Source organism: Drosophila navojoa, chromosome 3 (assembly GCF_054131105.1).
Source record: "Drosophila navojoa isolate 15081-1374.11 chromosome 3, UAZ_NAV_1.0, whole genome shotgun sequence".
Lineage (NCBI taxonomy): Eukaryota > Metazoa > Arthropoda > Insecta > Diptera > Drosophilidae > Drosophila > Drosophila navojoa.
The window spans coordinates 21,976,933-21,997,758 of NC_142891.1; the positions used below are offsets into that span (position 1 = coordinate 21,976,933).

The 20,826-nt window shown below is 38.7% G+C and overlaps 1 protein-coding gene and 1 long non-coding RNA gene across 2 annotated transcripts in view; both read right to left on the reverse strand.

Moving 5' to 3' along the window:
- LOC149091824 (uncharacterized) overlaps positions 1-20,826 on the reverse strand; it is a 151,611-nt gene that overhangs the window by 3,645 nt on the left and 127,140 nt on the right. The window lies entirely within an intron of this gene.
- rdo (leucine-rich repeat domain-containing protein reduced ocelli) overlaps positions 3,022-20,826 on the reverse strand; it is a 74,197-nt gene continuing 56,392 nt past the window's right edge. The window contains exons 4-15 of the mRNA XM_089257137.1: positions 15,962-16,094; positions 13,791-13,991; positions 11,817-11,944; positions 10,684-10,827; positions 10,495-10,599; positions 10,268-10,394; positions 9,970-10,166; positions 9,091-9,246; positions 7,949-8,095; positions 7,625-7,787; positions 6,513-6,644; positions 3,022-4,474 (exon numbers count right to left, since the gene is read on the reverse strand). Of these exons, the coding sequence (XP_089113263.1) occupies positions 3,837-4,474; positions 6,513-6,644; positions 7,625-7,787; positions 7,949-8,095; positions 9,091-9,246; positions 9,970-10,166; positions 10,268-10,394; positions 10,495-10,599; positions 10,684-10,827; positions 11,817-11,944; positions 13,791-13,991; positions 15,962-16,094 (2,271 nt within the window). The 3' untranslated portion in view covers positions 3,022-3,836. The remainder of the gene's footprint in view (positions 4,475-6,512; positions 6,645-7,624; positions 7,788-7,948; positions 8,096-9,090; positions 9,247-9,969; positions 10,167-10,267; positions 10,395-10,494; positions 10,600-10,683; positions 10,828-11,816; positions 11,945-13,790; positions 13,992-15,961; positions 16,095-20,826) is intronic.

A 20,826-nucleotide genomic window follows, 5' to 3' on the forward strand; every position in this document is an offset into this window, starting at 1 on the left:
CTGATTACAGATCGCATTTCATTCAACACTTTACATGTAGACTATTTTCTCTCTCTCTATCTGCAGGTCATCTCAACGTCAGGCAATCACCTGTCTATGCATTTTGCTCGCTTTTTTCCTTCATTTTCCGTTCACACCTAACGCTGGCAGACGCCTGCTGCGCTGCGCCTTGGGGCAACTGTCAACGTGCAGTGCGGCAATATTTGTGGCACAGTTTTGCATTACACTTTGCTGCTGCCGAGCGATGCTGCACATACAGGCCACACAAAGGATTTCTGATTTGATATTTTTGTGTTTGAGCAGGAAACTTGAGCTAGGTCTGCTGCAGCTACTGACTGGCCCACTAAAAATCATGCCATGACATAGCTCAGTGTTCGAAGCGCAAATGTAAATCTTTGCCTAACTGCTTGATTTCTATTTTTTTTCATGTTCCTTTTTGTTTTTTTTTTTTTTGTGCTCTGAACATTTTTGCTTTATGTTTTCTCATGCATTTCCCTGAGCTGTGCTGCTAACAAGCTTTGTTCGCTTTTTGTTTTAGCTCTTGGCAAGTTTTACAAATGCTTTGGAAAACAATTAGTGCTGACAAATGCGTGTCCTGGCATTAAGGAGCCTTAACTGTAACTGTAACTGTAACTGTAAACGTAACTGTGGCTGAAACTCTGCAACTGTCCACAATGTCCGTCAAGTCTTTGGGCATGTCAGAAGCGATTTGTCATGCCGCAATATGTAAGGGTTAATAGTTGCCTGACAGCCTGATTGATGGCACCAGCTGAGTGTTATACTTGAAGCTTTCGCTGTGCGTATATTACATTGGCTAAGCAGCACCGGCAACTGTCAATTAAGCTCATATACTTTGCCTCTGCACTTTGATTAATCAGTCGTATCGATTGGGCAGCCAATGTATGTAAGAAGAGATTATATGAGTAGATGTTGGAAAAATGAGATATACATACATAGATAAAGTGCTGTACATATTATTTAGTCAAGCCTCAAATAATAATCAAAAGGTCTCTTTAGGCAGAGATTAAGCTCAGACGAGCTCAGCCTTAATTTGCTGTCATTCATAGTGAATATTTGAGGTAGAACAAAAGGCTACAATGTCAACCAAGGCGTATACTTAATATTTGTGATAACTTTTCCTTAGTCAATGTAGCTGCTATTGACTCAATCGAATATTATCTCACCAAAGTTAAACAAGCCTTACCTTGCCTGAAAACACATATCTTTGATTAGATTTAAGAGATTCAAGCCGAGCAGCCAACGCATACTTGAGTACCATGCCTGATTAAATTTACACATCCAGCCGCAATTGTTGCACCGAAAACTAACAAAAAGAGATAAAAGTAAGAGGAAAACAGAAGCTGGAGTAGCTGCCAGCTCGAGTAGATTTTATGTGCTTGACAGGCATGCATAGAGAGCCAAGGTGCAGCAACTGGCAGCTGCTCACAGCTGGCTTCGTCTCTTTTTGCCAGCCAATTGGATGGGAGCAGCTGTGAAACAAGCTGGCAGCGTCTTCATCAATTGCTTGTAAGTGCATGTTGTAAGCTATTTTTAGATTTTTATACATGCTTGGCTTTAAACTGAGTTTGCCATACTTTGCTGCACATCCGCAATTCCCATATTTCCCACATGTCGACTCTCGGTGCATGTTTTTGGTTTTTAATTCAGTTGGCCAGCAATTTGATCAAGTAGTGCATGTTAATCAGTGCCGGCAGCTTCAGCTTCTCGGACCTCGTCAAGTGTCAAGTGTGCCAATATTGATGCGCACTCTCAAGCGATCTGCAGCCGCATGCTCCATTTGCATGTCCACTAGTGTGGCCGGTCCAACTCTCGATGCTCCACACCAATTTCGAATGCATTTGCAATGCAGCAACAAAACACGAAGCGAAGCACCATTGACTTGCTGCTCCTACAATATTCATGCATAAATTCAAATGTTTGTCGGCCACTCAAGTGCAATAGAAAAGGGCTCAGAGTGGAACGAGACGTTGTCTGCTTGCTCTCTGCTAGATTCATGGCTGCTCAAAACAAATGGCTGCAAACGATTTAAACTCTGCTCCGTTTAAGTATTATAAAAAGCTGAGAGCATCAATGCATCTGTGCGGAGTAAATCAAAGCCCAAGCCGTTCGCAATCAGCAACAATAGCAAAATCCAATGTCGACGGAAGTGTGTCGCAAAACGGAAAGGGAAGCAATTTTCATTTGCGTTGAGCTCAAATGGCGGCTCTTGTGGTCTCACACACTTGGGGGCAAGCCAACAGTAGCAGCAGCAGCAGCAGGAGCAGTAGCAGCAGCACATGTTACAAGCATAATTCTAGCTGCCACAATGGGTGGCAGACAAGTGGGGCCAAGCAACCGCAAAGCGTTGCAAGTGCCGCATTTTTATTTAATAAATTTTAGCGCTGATTCGCATTGTCCCCATCGGTTAGATGCAGCCGCCACTGCTGTTGGTTGGTTGGTTGGTTGGTTTCTGGTTTTCGTATTATTTTCATTTGGTTTTTTCTAAAAACGATTTGCGTTGGGGTTTCGCTTGCGGTAAGTGCGACACGTAGCTACAACAAATTGTTTTGCCATAAATGAAAGATTTAGTTGCTTCTGTATTTTTTTTTTTTTTAGTATTTTCCATAAACTGTCACACTTTATTACGGATTTAGTGCTTGAACTTGTTTAACATAAATGAAATTTTAGCTGTCGTTAAAGTTAAATTAAATGCACTTAAATTTACAATTGTTTAGCTGCGCTTTCCTCAAATAAACTGGAATCGTTTGGGTTTACTGGTTGGGTTTGGGTTGTAAACATTTGAATGATTGTTATTTTTTCTCTTTCATCTGTCTGCTTAACAATAAATATTACTTTCAGTTTAGTTTCTTAAGTGATTTAAATATATATGTGTTTAAAATCTATGCAACTATCTACGTGCTAACTTTATATGCTTAAGACCTAAGTTAATAATTTTTGTTTCTCTCGTTCTTTCTTGCTTTTAGCCTAAAATGGCAGCTGCTCAAGTTGTCTTTTGTTGTCTTTTCTGTCTTTTTTATTTAGCCAAATATATAATATTTACTTTCAGTATTTTTTGTCTACTTTATGAAATTCCATGTAGCTGTAATAATTTTATTTTATATACAAAATGTAATTTATCACATGTGAAATGTGTTTCTGCTGCCTTTACCTAATTTTTTTTGTTTTAATTTATTTTTTAATGTATTTAATTTTTTATATACACACAGATGCTGAGTTACACATTTATATATATGTATATAAATATATATAAATAAAAAAAACATAAAATGTTAAGACCAAAATATAAATATCTTAATGAAACGCTCGCAAATATTTGAAATATTTGCATAGTACGGAAAATGGCAGTAAGTATGTATAGAAGAATGTTTTTTTTTTTTTTTTTTGTTATTGAAAATTCCACACAATCCGTCAAACTGAAATGCATTTTACATAGCTGCTTTTTTGCTTATCCTTATTAACTTATGCTTAGTTCTTTAATAAATTTTCGCCAGGCTCTGTCAAAGCTCAGCTCATGTTTGTTGTTGCCTTAGTTTTCGTGATTAATGAACTTAATTGCAAACCCAAATCCTAATTACTTCAATTTGACCCCAAAAACAATGCTCAGTGCGCAGTGTCATTAATTATACGACCCGTGAGCCAACAGTGAACGAAACGTTGCTGCCATTGGCTTCAGCTACGACTGCGACTGGGACTGTGAGTGGGGCCAACTCTCCTGTGGCTTACGTTGCTGTCGTGCTCAACGTCTGCTTGCTGGCTAACTTACCCGCTGATGCTGCGGTTGGGGCCGTTGCGGCTGCTGCTGCCAAGCCCCTGGGTCAGTTAACGCTGACCAGAGGCTCGAGCGTGCTGCTCAAATGCACCAGCTGCTGCTGCACCTCGCGCAGGCTGGCTAGGCTGCCCGTCTGCTGCTGCGGCAGCGGCGGCGGTGGTGGCAGCACCACAACCACAGAGTCAGCGGGCATCGACATCGGCATCGGCCCTGGCATCGGCATCGGAGATGGTGCGCCCGGTGGAATGACCGTTGCGGCAGCCGCTGCTGCAGCACGCGCCGTAGCCGTGCCACAGCTGCTGCTGCTGCTCGGCGACTGCGAGACGCTGTACATTAGACTGCCCATGCTCGGCTGCTGGTGCACTTGGGCGACGGCCGGTGGCGGCGGCGCCGGTGGCAGCACCAGCTCGTCGATGGTGCAAACGCGATCGTCAATTGGAAACGTAAAGTTGATTTCCTTGCCGGCAGCATCGATGGCCGCATGTGCAGGCGTGCTGCCATTAGCTGGACTCTGTATTTGGCCATTTGTATTGCCATTCGTTGTTGTTGTTGTGCCATTTGTTGCTGGTCCCGCTGCCGGCGATGTGGCCAACGTCAGTGTGGTTGTTGTTGTTGGCGAACTGCCATTGCCGAGCGTTGTGATTGTAGCCGACTCCAAATTCTTTTCCAAACATTTGCTGTCGCCTGAGAAAGAGCGCAATAGATAGAGATGAGTGAGGATGAGTAGGAGATGCGATATAAGTTGTGATTGGGATTGAGATTTACATATATGTAATAAGCTGACATGTTATATATGGTAAGTTATTGTTGAGTAGGCAGATTAAATTCCTTCCGCCTTCTGTCAAATATAATACATTTTAACGAACGCATTTCTTATTGAGTTTCCATTTTCAATGGCTTTAAAATATCAAATATATTTTACATTTATTTTAAAAATATAAATAAATATTTAGTTGCATCTGAATTATTTTTTTTTTTCCCATTTCCCATGCACAAAGTTTTAACTGAATTAAAAGAGAAACACCTCCGGTGAACTGATTTGTTTAGTTGAATCAAAAGTTTCCAATACCAGGCGAATATTTTTACTTGTATTTTATTTTATTTTAAATTACTTTTACTCAGTGCTTTAGTGTTTCCTTGATTATATTTCAACTTTGTTTTAACTTCTGTTAAAAGAGCCTCAGGCATTTGCATACATGTGTTCGCTCTCTGAGCGTATCGAGCCAACGGCCACAGATTCTCAACATTTTTTAAATTAATTGAAAAACTTTCTTGCCATTTTGTGAGCAAGTGATTTCTTTGCCTTGAGTTAGTTTAGATTGAATCTAATTAGCAAGGAATAAGTATATATAATAGTATATATTTAAATATGTTTAAGTTAAATATGTGTCTACTTCTACATAAATATATTGCTAGTCTCTCCAACTAAGCTTGGCTATGAGTATTGATGTGTCAGATTTTGGCAATAATCTTAGTAAGAGTTGAAACTGACTTAAATATTTATCAATCATGCTATTCGTATACCCAAAATACAAACCCACTTAAATTCTAAGCATTGCTCTAAGCCTTTTGTGACTCGAATTGCTATCATTGCAGTTTTGTTCTCGTGAAGCAGACTTATTAATTTTCTAGCTTGCTAATCATACACCATAGCTAAACTTTTCTCTAATTTTGCGTATTGCTTTATTGCCATTTCTCAATCAAGCGAGCATCACTTCAGACTCTTCTTCTGTCATATGCCAAAGATAGAAATTCTCTTAAAATCTAGGCATATCTCTACAGCTGCTGCAATTGTCAATATTCGTAGTCAGTGACACGATTTTTATTTTTGTTTTGTTTTTGTTTTTGTTTTTGTTTTTCTCTTTTTAACTGCATTCCGTGTATTTGCAGTGAGCTCGACTCCGGCGGCATTTGTCGCTTGAATTTCTGAGTTTTTGTCGTGCTTAAACAAAAATTGAGTGTTTTCTTTTTGTTCAGCTGTTTTTGAGCTTATCGAGGGAATCGAATGCGGTGTTGCAAAAAGTTTTTGTTGCCATAGCCTTGGCGACCATTTTTTATTGTTTGAAAAAAAAAAGAAAACGAACGCAAAAACACAACGAAAATTCAGCTACAATTGCGCCAAATTCCGAAGTTTCTTTGTTTTCTATGGAAGCTGCGTTTCCCTCGAGTGCGTTCTGCTGAATGGCCACGACCACGCTTGGCCCCAGGGCCAATTTGTACTAAGGTAACCAAGTTAGGCAGGTGAATGTGTGTGTGTGTGGTTATGTGTGCGCAAACATTAACGCCGGCCTCCAAGGTACGTAGGTCAGCTCGAAATTTATTTATTCCTCAATTAGTTGGCAAGAAGGCAACGCGGCAAGGGCTGCACTCGAACATAATGAAGCACGTACTTGTAATTAATTAAGTGCGGCGGCTTCTTTCTTTTTTAATTTCGACAAAAATTCTACGTGCTGGCTGCAAGAAAGATTATTTTCAGAAGGCAACGGAACTAAAAGAAACTGCCCGCTTTAAAGCAGCGCAGAGCAGCGCATAAATTGTAAGCTGTCGTTAATGCAAACAGACAGTTTCTCATTTCGCCGCCTTGTGTTTGGGTCCGCCTTGGCAAAGACTTGGCGCCCTGCCCAACTAGACTTAAGTATTACATCAGCCAGCTGCTGGCTATGGCTTCACTTGGTGCCGGTTTGCGTCTAATTTGCGTTTCGCTATCGCACTCTGTACTTACTGCCATTGAGATGATCCTCTCTGGTGTAGTAACGTGCGCGGTTCTTCGAAAAGCAAGCCACAAGCGATAATATTATAACGGCAATTAGCACAAAAATTATGCCACCCAATATAGCCAAGGTATTAAGGCCACCTGTGAAAAGAAGAGAAGGATGAGAGGCATCAATAATAATTATTAGACAGATTATTGAGACTGAGACTGAGACTGAGACTGAGACTGAGACTGTGACTGAGACTGAGACTGAGACTGAGACTGAGACTGAGACTGAGACTGAGACTGAGACTGAGACTGAGACTGAGACTGAGACTGAGACTGAGACTGAGACTGAGACTGAGACTGAGACTGAGACTGAGACTGAGACTGAGACTGAGACTGAGACTGAGACTGAGACTGAGACTGAGACTGAGACTGAGACTGAGACTGAGACTGAGACTGAGACTGAGACTGAGACTGAGACTGAGACTGAGACTGAGACTGAGACTGAGACTGAGACTGAGACTGAGACTGAGACTGAGACTGAGACTGAGACTGAGACTGAGACTGAGACTGAGACTGAGACTGAGACTGAGACTGAGACTGAGACTGAGACTGAGACTGAGACTGAGACTGAGACTGAGACTGAGACTGAGACTGAGACTGAGACTGAGACTAAGACTGAGACTGTGACGGAGGCTAAGACTGAGGCTAGAGTTAGAATTAGCTGTGTATATTTTTCTAAAGGCAAAAATTTGTATAATTTGATTTGTATAATCAAAGGAACTTGATATATATTTTATTTGTGGTAGATTGTATTAAAATTCTACCTTTAAATACATTAGATTAGAATGTATGTTTTACATTATATGTTACAATTTCTCGCAAATGAATAATAATAATAAATATTCAAGAATTTTACACTTAAACCCCATTTCTTGCCAAAATTTGCCACTGCCTGACCTAGTTATAGTATTTTCTGTATATTATTAATTGCTCATTGAGTTACAAAAAATAGGATTAGTTTCCTGCACAAAGTCCTGGTAACATGTATAAATAAACCCTAATTAATTACCGTCTCAACGACATATATTAAATAGTTCATTGACTTTCAAAATCAAAGACCTTTACTCACTCACCATGTTCAAGAAAGTTATACGAAGTGCTCGCGGCATTCTGCTCCTCGTCGCTGATGTAATCGAGGCACGTGTGAAGCCCGCCAATGTCCAAATTAATTATTTGAGCGCCACGCAAACTCTTTGGCAGAAAGCAAATGGGATATGTGTCCCATTGCCATTGCAGCTGTAAGGCAAACGAGGAAAATGCATAAAAGTACAAGTGAAGCTCTGGATTAAATCAATATAAGATATCATCAATCAGTTGGTACTTTGAAAACTAATTGAAAGTTTCAGTGCACAGGGACCACGCTGCGTATACGTATCGTCCAAATTTATATTACTTACTTGTCGCACGACATTTATTAATTTTCCCATGTGGCATTCATCGCAGATGAGCGGATTGTTATCCAGGCGCACATTGCGAATGCCCTGAATTCGTATTGCCGTGTCAGCGTTGATGCCGTATAATTGATTTCGTGATAAGTCCAAAAACTGGGGGAAAACACAGAAGAAAACAAAAAACAAAATTTATACCAAAATGTTTTCAAATGTGAATAAAAAAAAATGGAATTTCCTCTTTGGGATTTGCTTATCAAATTGCAATTAGCTACAACTGCTGCCCCTGAAAAACTTTTGGTTTGCCATTGTGTAACAACAACAATGGCATCAGAAACAATGCCAAAGGCTTGACTCAACTGTCCGACTATTCACAATTAAATTCAATTAAAATGAAAAGCTTAATGGCTATCAACTGATTGTTGTTGTGCCGTAAATTTACCATGGTCAACAAGCTAGAGGCTTGAACAGGCCAAAAGCTCGACTGATAGATACTTGAAGGTATCACATTCAAATATATCAATAATATTATAAATATTTTTAAATAAATAAAAACCCAAAATAAATTAAGAATACTTCACAGTTGAAAAATGCGTTTATCTTGTTTTTAATTGATATGCCCCACTTTTGCCACACATTTGCAGGGTATGAGCATGATATTGCCACTATAAAAACAATACGCAAACAGTTGCAAGAGCGAGTGAGACAGACGAAGAGACACGCAGAGAGACAGAGGCAGATAGAAAGTGACACGAAGGAAGCACGTACAAGGACAACGGACGGACAGATTGCGACCGCGTAGGCAAGCAAGAACGTTTTTGCTCAACTCGTTGTCAGAGTTGTGCAACGAGAAGAGAAATTGTTAAATGGCAAATGCTAACGAAAACTGCCAACCGGCAGCAATATCATTTTGTCATGCAGCCGTTGGCTGCTTGTTGAAATATTTTGCAATTGGCCAGAAAGTTATCAACAGCCAAATAAATACACAAATGCCAACAGCAGCAGCAGCAGCAGCAACAGCAACAGCAGTAGAAGTCTTGGTCTACGGTTGCACGGTTGCATGGGATAGCTTAAATAACAACTGCTTGGCAAGCACTGCCTTGGCAATAAGTTGCTTTTGGGTACATTCAATCAGTGGGCAGGCAGCTTACCTCTAGCTCACGGCAGGGATCGATAACCTGCAGTGCCATGTTATCCAATGAATTACCCGAGATATTCAAATAGCGCAGCTGACGGAAAGGCGATAGCAGACCCACTGGCAGCTGGCCCATATCCGCAATGGCCAAGTGTGTTAGCTCCGGTATCATCTACAAGATAAAATACAATTTCAGCATTAATTGATGGATTGCCACTCACTCAATCAAGCGAGCTTTTGCAGTGGACATACAGGCAGACAGCGAGGAGATAGAGATATATAGAGAGAGATAGAGAGATAAATTTAAACTGATAGCGCATAATTAGTTTTTGGTTAGATGGAGGTAAAGTTTTGGTTGGCTGGACTTGCAATACGAGAAATTGGCTGTTAATACTCAACAGATTATTGAATATTTGACAATATTTGGTCTTAGTGGTATTTAAGGCGGAATGCTAATGCAGCATATTGCAAAGTTTTGTAAACACAAATATATTTTGATGCAAGCTTTGACTGACAGATATCATTATGAAAGTGGTATTGAAACCATTTGGATTAAATTGATGGATATGTAAGCAAAACTTATAAATGCAAAATGTAACTATCGGCTACATATTTGACAGACAGACAGCATTTTAACAGCAAGGCATTATTAATTGTACAATTAATTTGAAATAAGTATAGAAACAAATTTAACTTATTTAAATATATTATTAAATTAAAATTTAGTAAGAAAAAAATTGCCAAATTTAAGAATAAATATGTTTAACTTAATTTTACCTCAATGGTAAATTATTTAACTAAAAAAAAAAAAATCAGAGATATTTTTTAAAGTTGGAATTTAAAGCAAGGAAAATGAAGCATAAATTTAATAATTTGAGCATAATTTCAAGCTCACCGCAAAAGTTTCGTGCATATCTCTCAAATCCATTAGAACATTTCCGCTAATATTCAGAACCCTCAAGCTGGACAAACTTCGCACAGACTGCGGCTCCAGACGCACCAGCTTATTATACGAGAGATCCAGAAATGTGAGATTGGTCAGCTGCAGAAACGAATCATTCGGCACTTTGGCCAGCCGATTGTACGATAAATCTAAAAGGGAGCAAAAAATAAAAGAGAAAGGAAGTTAAGGAAATGTGAGTATTGGGTGGGTTTTGCGGAGAAGCTAAATGACTATAATTTCGATGGCGCACCCAAGTGATTAAGACTTTTCTGCATGCGGAAGAGTTGGTCCACGACCACAGACAATTGATTGCCGTCGAGTAAAACTTTGGTGAGGCGCTTCACGTCGCGGAATTCATCCTTGTCAAGGAATTTGAACTGCAAAGTGGCAAGAGGAAGACAAAAAAGAGAAAAAAAAAAACAGGAAAATAATTGGAAAATGGTTGAGAAGTTTCGAATAGACGCGCTGACGACGAACCTCGTTGCGACCCAAATCCAATTCGCTTAAAAGTGGCAATAAATTGTACAACTGCGGATTGATTTTTTTCAGCTGACAATTGCGGCATTTGAGTACTTTTAGTTCCTGCAAAGAGAAGGAGATACACAGTGCGAGAGAGAGAGAGATGGTGAGAAAGTGCGTGGAAGCAACTGTTATGTGTTTACTTACGGGCACATCGCGAAATACATCCGGCTGTAAATCCTGCAACGGATTTCCGCTCAAGTCCAGGTACTTCAGTCTTGTCAGCATGAAGAAGTTGCGCTGCACGAGCTCCACAATTGAGTTGTCGGCCAAATTAAGACGTCGCAAATCCTGCCCCGCAAAGAGTTATGCAATTGCCAAAGTTTATTACGTCACGCACCAAATTAATAATATTTCACAAGAGCTCCGGCACCGGACCCTGCACTCCCCTTTCTTTCTACTAAAGCAAAATTCATGGCTAATAATTCATAAATCAGAACGGGCAAGCGTTTCGCTGCGGACCGGAAACTGCCGAAAAAGATAACTTTCAAACGGCGTTGCTGTTGCTTTTGCTGCTGCTGCTGCTGCTGCTGCAGAAGAACCCAGAGTTACTCTTTCGGCTAGCTAAAAGGAAGTCAACAGCAGCGGGGAAAACAAAAATCGAAAGCAAATTGAAGACAACGCAGCAACTTTTCGTGCACTGGCACTTCCGCCCCTGACTCTGGCTCTGGACTCGGCTCCCAACTGCTGCAGCCAACTTAAATTCAAGCACGTAAAACTTTTCGCTTGCCCCAAAATGTAGGCAACACCATTTGTAGCTAGCTATTAAAAATTCCATGATATTTATTACAAACTAGCGCACAAGCAGAGACAAAACTATGCAGTCCTTGCAGAAATTGCACTAATATTTGATTTAGTATTTGTACTTGTGCAGCACGTGGCATATTAAACGAACGGAATATCTCTAAGAGGATCTTAATGGCACTAAGAGTAACTTTGCACGAGATATGTGGTGTGGTATTTCAAGAGATTGTAGAAGGGGAATATTGTTGAAATTATGCCAGATTTTGATCGATTTAGTATTACAAAAATCTTAAATCTAGTTCATTCATTCTCTTCTTCCATAAACCCATCAAATTGAAAAATCAATGACTACAGGAACTACTTATATTAATATATATAAATATTTTTTTTTAGGCTACATCGAGCTCTCTCATCCTACAGTTCTTGAACATTGATAATTCATTGAAATATTTATATAGACATATATAAAAATGTATTTTTTTTAACAAATACAAAATATCATCTGAAAATATATATGTGTGCATGTGTGTACTCACCATCAGATGGCGAAACGTTGAGCTGGCCATGCGCAATATTTTATTTTTTGATAAATCCAATTCATGCAGATTATCCTGGCCGCGAAAGTTGTTTTCCGTGATGTTTGTAATATTATTCTTCGATAGATCTGCACATGTCAACAGCATACAAACACATATATATATAGTTGGGTACATGTATTGATTGCATTTCATTGAGCGCATAAAAGTATGCAACAGTTTTTGTCGAAGGGCACATGAAAAAAGTAGATTGGAAAAATATGATTATTATACATTGCAATTGTTTTGGGCAGTTGTCAACAACTCGTTTTTATTGTTATTAACCACAAAGGGATCGAGTTGCTTATCATTGGGTAAATATTAACATTGTACGAAATTGGAAAGCGTCCACAAAGAACAACGAAACGAAAGGCAGAACAAAAACCAAAAATGACAAATCGAAAACAAAGGGAAAACTTTAAAACAAACACCAGGATGTGGGCCGTAGCACACAGAAAAGTATTTCCACTTGGCCCATTTAAGGCAAAAAGTTGCAAGCAGATAAAGCACAGAGCGCAGAGCACAAAACACATTACACATACGCCCCATTGTCTGGAGGAACTTGAGTAGCATTTGTAGTTGAAAGCCAGGGAAAGACTCTAGTTTGCTGTCATTGTTTAGGGCGACGGAGTAACTGTAGCTGCAGGGTGCCACGCCTACTTAAACATTTTAAGCATTTGCCGAAATTAATTTAAATAGAAACGAGAACAAAAAAAAAAAAAAAAAAAACAAAAACAGAAACGAAAATAATACAATTTGTTGGGCGAACTGCAGCAACTAGATTTTTTCTTTGTTCTTTTTATTTTTTTTATGCATGTTCCTGGTGTGTGAGTGTGTGTGTCTGTGTGTATTTTATGTCGACTTTTGACTCTTGGCAAGAGCCTCATGGCAAAAAACAAAGATTCGTGCATGTAAATAATTGGAGAGCCCCGTTCCACAAACAGACATAAAACTCAAATAAACAAGTTGGAAAAGCGCTGAGCGATATCGACGCATTGCCTGGCTGACTTTTACTTTTGATTTCTGGCCGAGTCTTATTTTATTTGTCGGTTTTTCGGTTCGGTTCGGCTCTTCGCTGTTTGCCGCATCAATTTCAATTTTATTGACAAACACAAGCAGCCAGCATCTTCTGGTCAGATCGAAGGGCTGACTACTCTTTTGACAACAGAAATTGTTTTCGAAAATTGTTTTTCTTTTGCTATTGATTTAGTGGCTTCAGTATACACTGTCTCTTAGAGTGCCTCTTAGATATTTACTCTTCGATAATTAGTTGGATTATTTAGATATTTAATATGACAAATTTACCAGATCATATGAATTTATATATGTTAATCAATTTTTGGCTAAAAGCTATTACTATGGCTATTAAATATTATTGAATTAATAAAAATATATAATAAAACTCAAGACTCGTTAAAATATATTCTTTTATTGTGCAACCTAATCTGAATTTGTAGATCCATTACTGCCCTGCTTTTGTTTAGTCATGCCAGCCAGTGCCCCATAGCGGAAGGGTGTACTTCCGGTACATCCCCCTGGACTTGATTAAGACTGACATCTGTGGGTCGCAAGGCATGCGATAAAGTATGAATACCCTCTCCGAAGGGGTTACTTGGTATACGCCGTCGACCGCATCGACTGCGCTCATTTAACATTTTGCGACGCGCACTTTTATTTGCGTTGGCTTTTACGAGGCTGCAGGACGACCGCAACGGTTGCCTGATTTCAGCGTGCTTACCAGCATTCCAGCTTCCCAGCTCTGCAGCTCTGCAGCTTTCAGTTTGATTGTATTATTTGCATATCGCGCTGTTCGCTCTTTTAACTATGCACAGCTGCTTAAATTGAAATCGCTGAACGTTTGCTCGCTGGCTTTACGCACGCACGTAAAACAAATGGCGATTTTTAGTAGGTGGCCGTAAAGAATTGATTACTCACCTAATATCCGGAGATATTTAAGACCCCAAAAGGACTCGGCCCCAATCGCTGGCAAATTGGAGTCGGTGATGCGCAGCACTTGCAGCTGCATAAATTGCCGCAGTGCCGGGCCAATTGTTATCGAGTTGCGTGGCCCGCGTATTATAATCACCTTCACATCAATGTCCAGTACATTAGCTGTTGGCAGCGAGCTCAAACCACCTGCAACACGAAAGAAATGCAATTAAATAAAGGTCAGCTAAGCGTTACATCAACTACAGCTACAATTACTATTTTATGCCAGCAATAAAAGTAAAATTTATGCACGCAGCGAACAATAACTGTGGTTAACAATGCCAACTAGATCATTAACTACGAGTCCTCTCCGCTTTGCATGCCAAACAATATTCGCCTTTTAGTGTGCCAAGCCACCCAAAAATCCCTGGCACTTTCTATGCGAAACAACGCAGCATCCAGTTAGCAGTTTTTCCTTATCCTGCACAGGGTCGCTCTCGTACTCTAGTTTTATTTTATTTTTTTACAATATATACATACGTATATACATATATATTTCTATATAGTATCGCATACAATTGTGTTACCGCAGTCGCTGTCGACTTTTATTATATTCTCACACTGCACTATATTTGCATGCAGCTGTATGTGCGTGTGTGTGTGTTATTGTAATTGTTGTGTGCCCATTGTATTGTTTGGGTAGGGGTCAGCGTTTTGTTATATAAGGCACCAGCTTACTCGCACTCTCCCCATCTCTCTTTCTCTCCTTCTACCTCTCCCGCTCTCTCTGTGGTATTTTTTATATAAAATGCAAAGCATTAACACTGATTGTAACATATTTTAACGCGCTTGCAATTTCGTTGGCATTTACGAGTATTATTGCATTACACCACACATAGTTCGCAGCGAGAGGGAGCTGTGGGTGACGACCTGGAAGTTCAGCTAAAAGTTGCTGCTCATTAGCCGTTGCAGCTTAAATTTTTGCCTTTGTTCTGTTTTTGCAACGTTTGCGTTTTTATTAAAAAAAAAAAAGTATAATATGCTAGAATTAACTCTATAAGAGCCATAAAAATGCATTAAGCAAAATATATGTATTCAAATTTTGTATGCCAAGAGCTAAATACTGAGATGAGATAGAGCTCAGGATATGGCAAAATTATTTAGAAATACGTCTAGAATCGGAAATAGTATAGATCACGATTTAATAGAGAAATTATGTGAGAACTCATATGTGAGAACTATAAACATATGCTCCGAATATTTTATGATTTGCGTGTTTTCCTTTCTCTTCTGCCTTGAAATAAACTTCTTTGAGATTTATTTTAAACTATTGTATAAATAATCAATTCTTTATACAATCTTAGGTTTAAAATTTATTCATTTTCGTTTGTTTTTGCTATGATACTTTGATTTATACCATTTACTGAATTTTATATAAAAAAAAAAAAACACACACACACAAAATAAATAAATAGCAAACAACTATTTAGTATTACACTACAAAGCTTGAGATAAATATGTAATAAAAATAAAGATTAAATATGTATAATAAATAAACGAATGTGCTTCAATTGACATAAATATGCAGAGCGAGAATATGTTGAATTCAGGCTGAAATAATCTGTGGCAAATTGAAAGCCATTTGGTTGTCTTACTGCCAACGGCAGTCGTCGCTCGGCTGCTTAGCCGTGCCGCACTTATTGTGCCGAAGATTTGGAAAATGAAATTAAGACGACAATGCCATCACATTCAAGGCATCACATTCAAGGACTCGAACGACATACAATGTGTGCGCTGGCCAAACAAGCGTTAAATTGAAATTATAGATTTCTCAGTTGCTCAAGACGGCAGATGACAGTTGAGCAAATTGAAATTGAAAGAAAGAAATTGTCTGACAATGTTGAAACGAGAAAAGCGTAGAGAAACAGAGAATGTCCATGCTTTAAACGAGAAAATACTCGTTAATGTTCATATGGGCAATGAGCTGCACTCTGGCTCAGCTCAGCTCAGCTCAGTTATGTTCAGCTCTGCAATTATGATGTTATCCTAATGATGGGGCCATTGCGTGGTTTACCTCAGCTCCAGTTCGCGTGCATTGCATAATTTGCGTACATTTTGCTTTGCTCCCTTTACGGATTTTTATTCTCTATACCTTTAGCACAGATTGCGGTACTTACCTTTTGTGCAGATGGCCTGATAGCGGTCCATATCATCAATGCTGCAGCTACATTCGACGGGGCACTTTCTGCTCGTATTGCTGAACATGGCCGGCATTATGCACAGGCTGAACAGCAGCCACTTCAAAAGCATCTGCAATAGATAAAAAAAAGGCAAAATTCTATATATAGACAAGTTGTTTACAGATTTTTCATCATATTCAATTTAAGCTTGGTTTCTGGTCAAGTGGCAATTAGCGGGGCGTTTTAATTACAGCCAAACACTTGGCCCCAGCAAAAACTCATTCAACTTTTGGAGCATCACCATTGTTTGCTCACTTTTATACACTACGATTGAGCAATGACAAGAGTCGATGTAATATTTGATAACAAACAAAAATGATTGGAATTGATATTTAATTTAAAAAAAAGAAGAAAATTTTAGTTGAAAATATTAATTTTAGAGCATTTATCTTTATTATTATTTATGAACAATATATACATATTTAATATGTATAAGAGACTTTGATTTAGATTTAAAGGTGTAAAAATATCATGGTAATCAATTATAAAGCTCTGAACATAGTTTCTATAAAAATTTTATGGTAAATTAAATTTATAAAATATTTCAAAGATTTTATTACATTTACATTATGATAAATTTATTTTTTAATTTTTAGTTTTTTAATCAAGAGTTAATTTAAAAATATTTCCATATCGAAGGTCTATGATATTTATTTCTATCTATGATATTCATTTATTAAAATCTAAAATACAAATTTTTGTATAGTAAAAAAAAAAAAAGATCCAACTATATATAAACTGCTTGTTATAAAAAAATGTATATATTTATATCAATAAATCGCATGTATTTGTTCTTCTCATTATATATATAATTTTTTCAATCTATTTAATTTTTTTTTTTCATATTTATTTTATTTTTTTTATTAATTTTTTTTTTTTTTTGTAATTTGTAAAACATCTATAAGTGTATAAAATATGTAATATGCCACAGCAAAAAACATATATGTACTTTCTTGTTTTATATTTCTACTGTTGCTAATCTATTTATAAAACCACATAACTCATGCACTTGCACACACACACACTCGAGTCACACCCACTAACACACAGGGATTTTCAATTTGAAATCAACGTGGTGTCATATGTTGACATAGTTGCGCATAGTTTTTGTTGTAGTTGTTATCGTAGCTGTTGTAGCTGTTGTTGTTGTTGTTGTCACTGCTGCTGTTTGCTGTTTGTTGTTTTACTTTACACATGTTAGTGTTTGGCTGGCTGTGTGTTGCGTATACGCCATGTTTGACCTCAGTGATTTGTGGTCACCATCTCTGGACACTTGTGCGCTTGGCGATAAACTGCGGTGGTCCCGTGGCACTCGCCGCAGCACAGCGCAGCAGAGAGCAGTGCAGAGCAGCGCGACTCTGCATAAATTAGCCGCAGCACACAATGCGGTTAAAGAAGCGAACTCCAAAATAAGCCCGAAATTATAATGCGCTCAGCTTGTGCGCCCCTATCTGCCTCTCTCCCCATCTCTTGTACTCTATTGAATCACACTCCATTTGCCTGAGTGTTCTGAATATGCGTGTGCAACAGCAGCAACAGCTACTGCAACATGAAACTTGCATATGTAATTTCAAAAGGAATTTTCCTTTTTGATTTCTCATAACCATTTTCCTTCCTTTCGTATTTTTTTTTCTTTTTTTCTTTTCTTATTTTTTTGTTCAGGCCCTTTGGCTTTATGCGAGCTGGCATTGCCGGAACATGGGAAAGCCGCAGGATTTATGTGCAGCATATTTTTCATTTTACTGAGGCAGCAGCAGCAGGAGCAGCAACTGTCAAGTTTCCGGCTCATCGTCGGCACCTTGTGTGCATTGTGCGCATTGGATTTGTTGTCAGAATATTGCTGCTGGGCGACCGGCTGAGTAATATTTTTGCAAAGTTGTTGCGGTAAAAGTGAAAAATTGCGACAGTCGTCGCCGTCGACTGCGACTTCAGCCCAACCGAAATGATAGAAGGGCACGCTTTCTTAAGTTACGTCTGTTGCGCCTTCATCCGAAAATGGAAAAAAATCCACTTTATTTTTATAATCCCAACTTTTTCTGTCTCTTTTTGTGGCATGCTCAATTTACTGCTGTAGCCCGAGTTGTCATGAAATTCGAAAGTGCATTTAAAAGCAAGGCATGTTCGCCGAAAATGCAGTGGAAATTTCTGCTTATTGCCATAATTTTCTTTTGCCCGAGCTGTGAAAAATTAAAAGTTAGGCAAATGACGTTAGGCACGATAAAGTTGTTCCAGCTGTTCACGGATTTAAAGTGAGTTCAAAAGGCAGGAACTACATAGTAAGAATGGCTTAAAGAGTAAAACAAAAAAATGAACAAATAAAAATAATTTTTTCTGCACCAAAGTAAATATTTGCCAGCATTAAATAAAAAACAAAAAATAATATATATAATAATAAATAATATATTTTATAATAATAAATATTATAGTAAAAATTCGAATAGTTTTTTCAAGCAGCAGCTTAAACAGATTATATATACTAAAAAAAAAAAATATTAAATGATAAATAAATAAAAAAAATTATAATAAATAAACAATAAAATAATGAATAATAATGGTAGCAAAATTAACATTAAAAATTGAGTACATAAAATTGTGCGCATCTCATATTATATTAAAAAATATACAGTTTATTATATAATAAAATAAAATATATTATATATTAAATTATTGAATATAGAATATACCTAGCATAATTAAATAAACAGAATTAGTATTAAACTATTGAGTTATTTTCCTAAATGATATAACTCCAGCTATCATTAATCTCAATTGCATTCATATTTTGACAGTTATTGAAAACACCAAAAGTTCTTCTTTAATAACGAGTTTAAAACAAAATAAGTTCGTTTAGCAAAAATTAATCAGCTTAAAATAAAGTTTCAAGTTTCAAGAGTGTGCGGTAGAGTGAGAGAGGGGCGAAAGAAGACCGCGGCTAACCAGAAGTCAGCATCTGTCAAACTCGTTAAAGAAACTGCTGAATTGTAGCCAGGCTGCACGCAAGCCACGCCTCCAAAAAAGCACACATATAGTCACTGACGCACACACTAGCACACATACACACACACACACACACAAATAGACAGAGAGACGGATACATTTAGTTAGATGGAAGTTAGCCGCGCTGCCAGCTGACGTTCTACACGCTCCATTTGGACTTTGGCAAACTTTGTTTGCGTTCTGGGCCGTCGCTTGGCATTGCTGTTCGAGCACACGCTTCATGCGAATGGGAATGGGAAGGGGAAGGGGGGGAAGAGAGAGTGGAGGCCCTAAAGTAGTTGCTGATATCGGCTTTCAGCGTGCATATTTCTTTGGTTACTTTTGCCCAGTCGCTTTTCGTGCTATTTAAACACTGAGAAATCGTTGCGGCCATTTGCGTATGCGATTGCAAACAGAATGCCGGAAGCAGTCAGCCAAGCAAGTCACATAAGAAGTGGCTTAAGCTTCGCAGAACCAAATTACTCATACGCCGCACGGGACACAGTGGCCTCTCAAGGGGGGAAGGGCGTGGCGGATGCGGCCATTTAATACGTGCGCTACTTTTGTAATTGAATATGATAAATCAAACCGAAAAGTTACTCCATGTCGACTGCGGACGGAAGTGGTCGAGCCGCGCTATCTGGCCTTGTTTTTGAACTTGCCAGAGGGGGGCTGCAGGCCAGAGCGAGGGCTACTCTGCACTTTGTTGGCCTATTGAGTTACATGCTGTGCAAATGTATTCATTTACTTTCTGATTCCAGCAACTCAATTGTATTAGATTTGATGGCTGGCCAGGCTGCTGTTTTTGTTTTCGCCACACAATTCAAAACGAAATAAATCTCAATATTTGTGCGTTGGCCAAAATCAAATTACATTAAATTCCAGCTAAAGGCTAAGCTCCAAAGAAAAAAAAAAAAAAAAAAAAAACCGAAAAAAACAGAAAAACAAGAACCGAAGGCAAAATAAGGAAAAATCAACAAAAAAGCAGCTGGCATAATATTATGAGTTATGCCGGGCCGTGGGCGTGGCTCGATTTGTAACCTCGTTTAGGAGGTGAGGAGGCGGAGGCGGTGGCGGTGGCGAGGCGTGGCTGTGGCGCTGACCATGGAACCAACATTAAAATTCATGAACACATTTATTGCCAATTACCACAGGGCCTGCGGCACGTTTTATATAGAGAGCAGAAGCTAACGGGAGTTCTGTCTCTCCCACACACACACACACACATACACACACTCGTCCTCTGCACTTGCAACACGCTCTCTGTCCAATTCTCTGATTTGGCAGCAAATGTTGCGGCCGATTCAAGGTTTTTATACCCTGAACCCATTGAAAATGGGAAATCAGGGTATAATGGTTTTGTTAAAAGTATGTAACAGGCAGAAGGAGGCGTGGCAGACCCCACAAAGTATATATATTCTTGATCAGGACGACAAGCTGAGTCGATTTGGCCCTGTCCGTCTGTCTGTCCGTCCGTCCGTCCGTCCGTCCGTCCCTCCGTCCGTCCGTCCGTCCGTCCGTCCGTCCGTATGTATGAACGCGTCGATTTCAGAAGATATAAGAGCTAGAGACTTCAACTTTTTTTTAAAATGTCCGTATATATCACGCGCAGATCGAGTTTATCACTAAAAAACGATAACTCATTCCGATATTTTTTTATCGATAAAAAACCTTATCGAAGATCACTTAAAAAATTATATCTCTTACATCTTTCAAGCTAGAGTCTCCAAATTTAAAATGTATATTAAGATGAATTTTATACAATTTCGGTTTTTGTTAAAATTTACCCCCCACACCTAAATCCACCCCCTCACCCTCATCTTTGT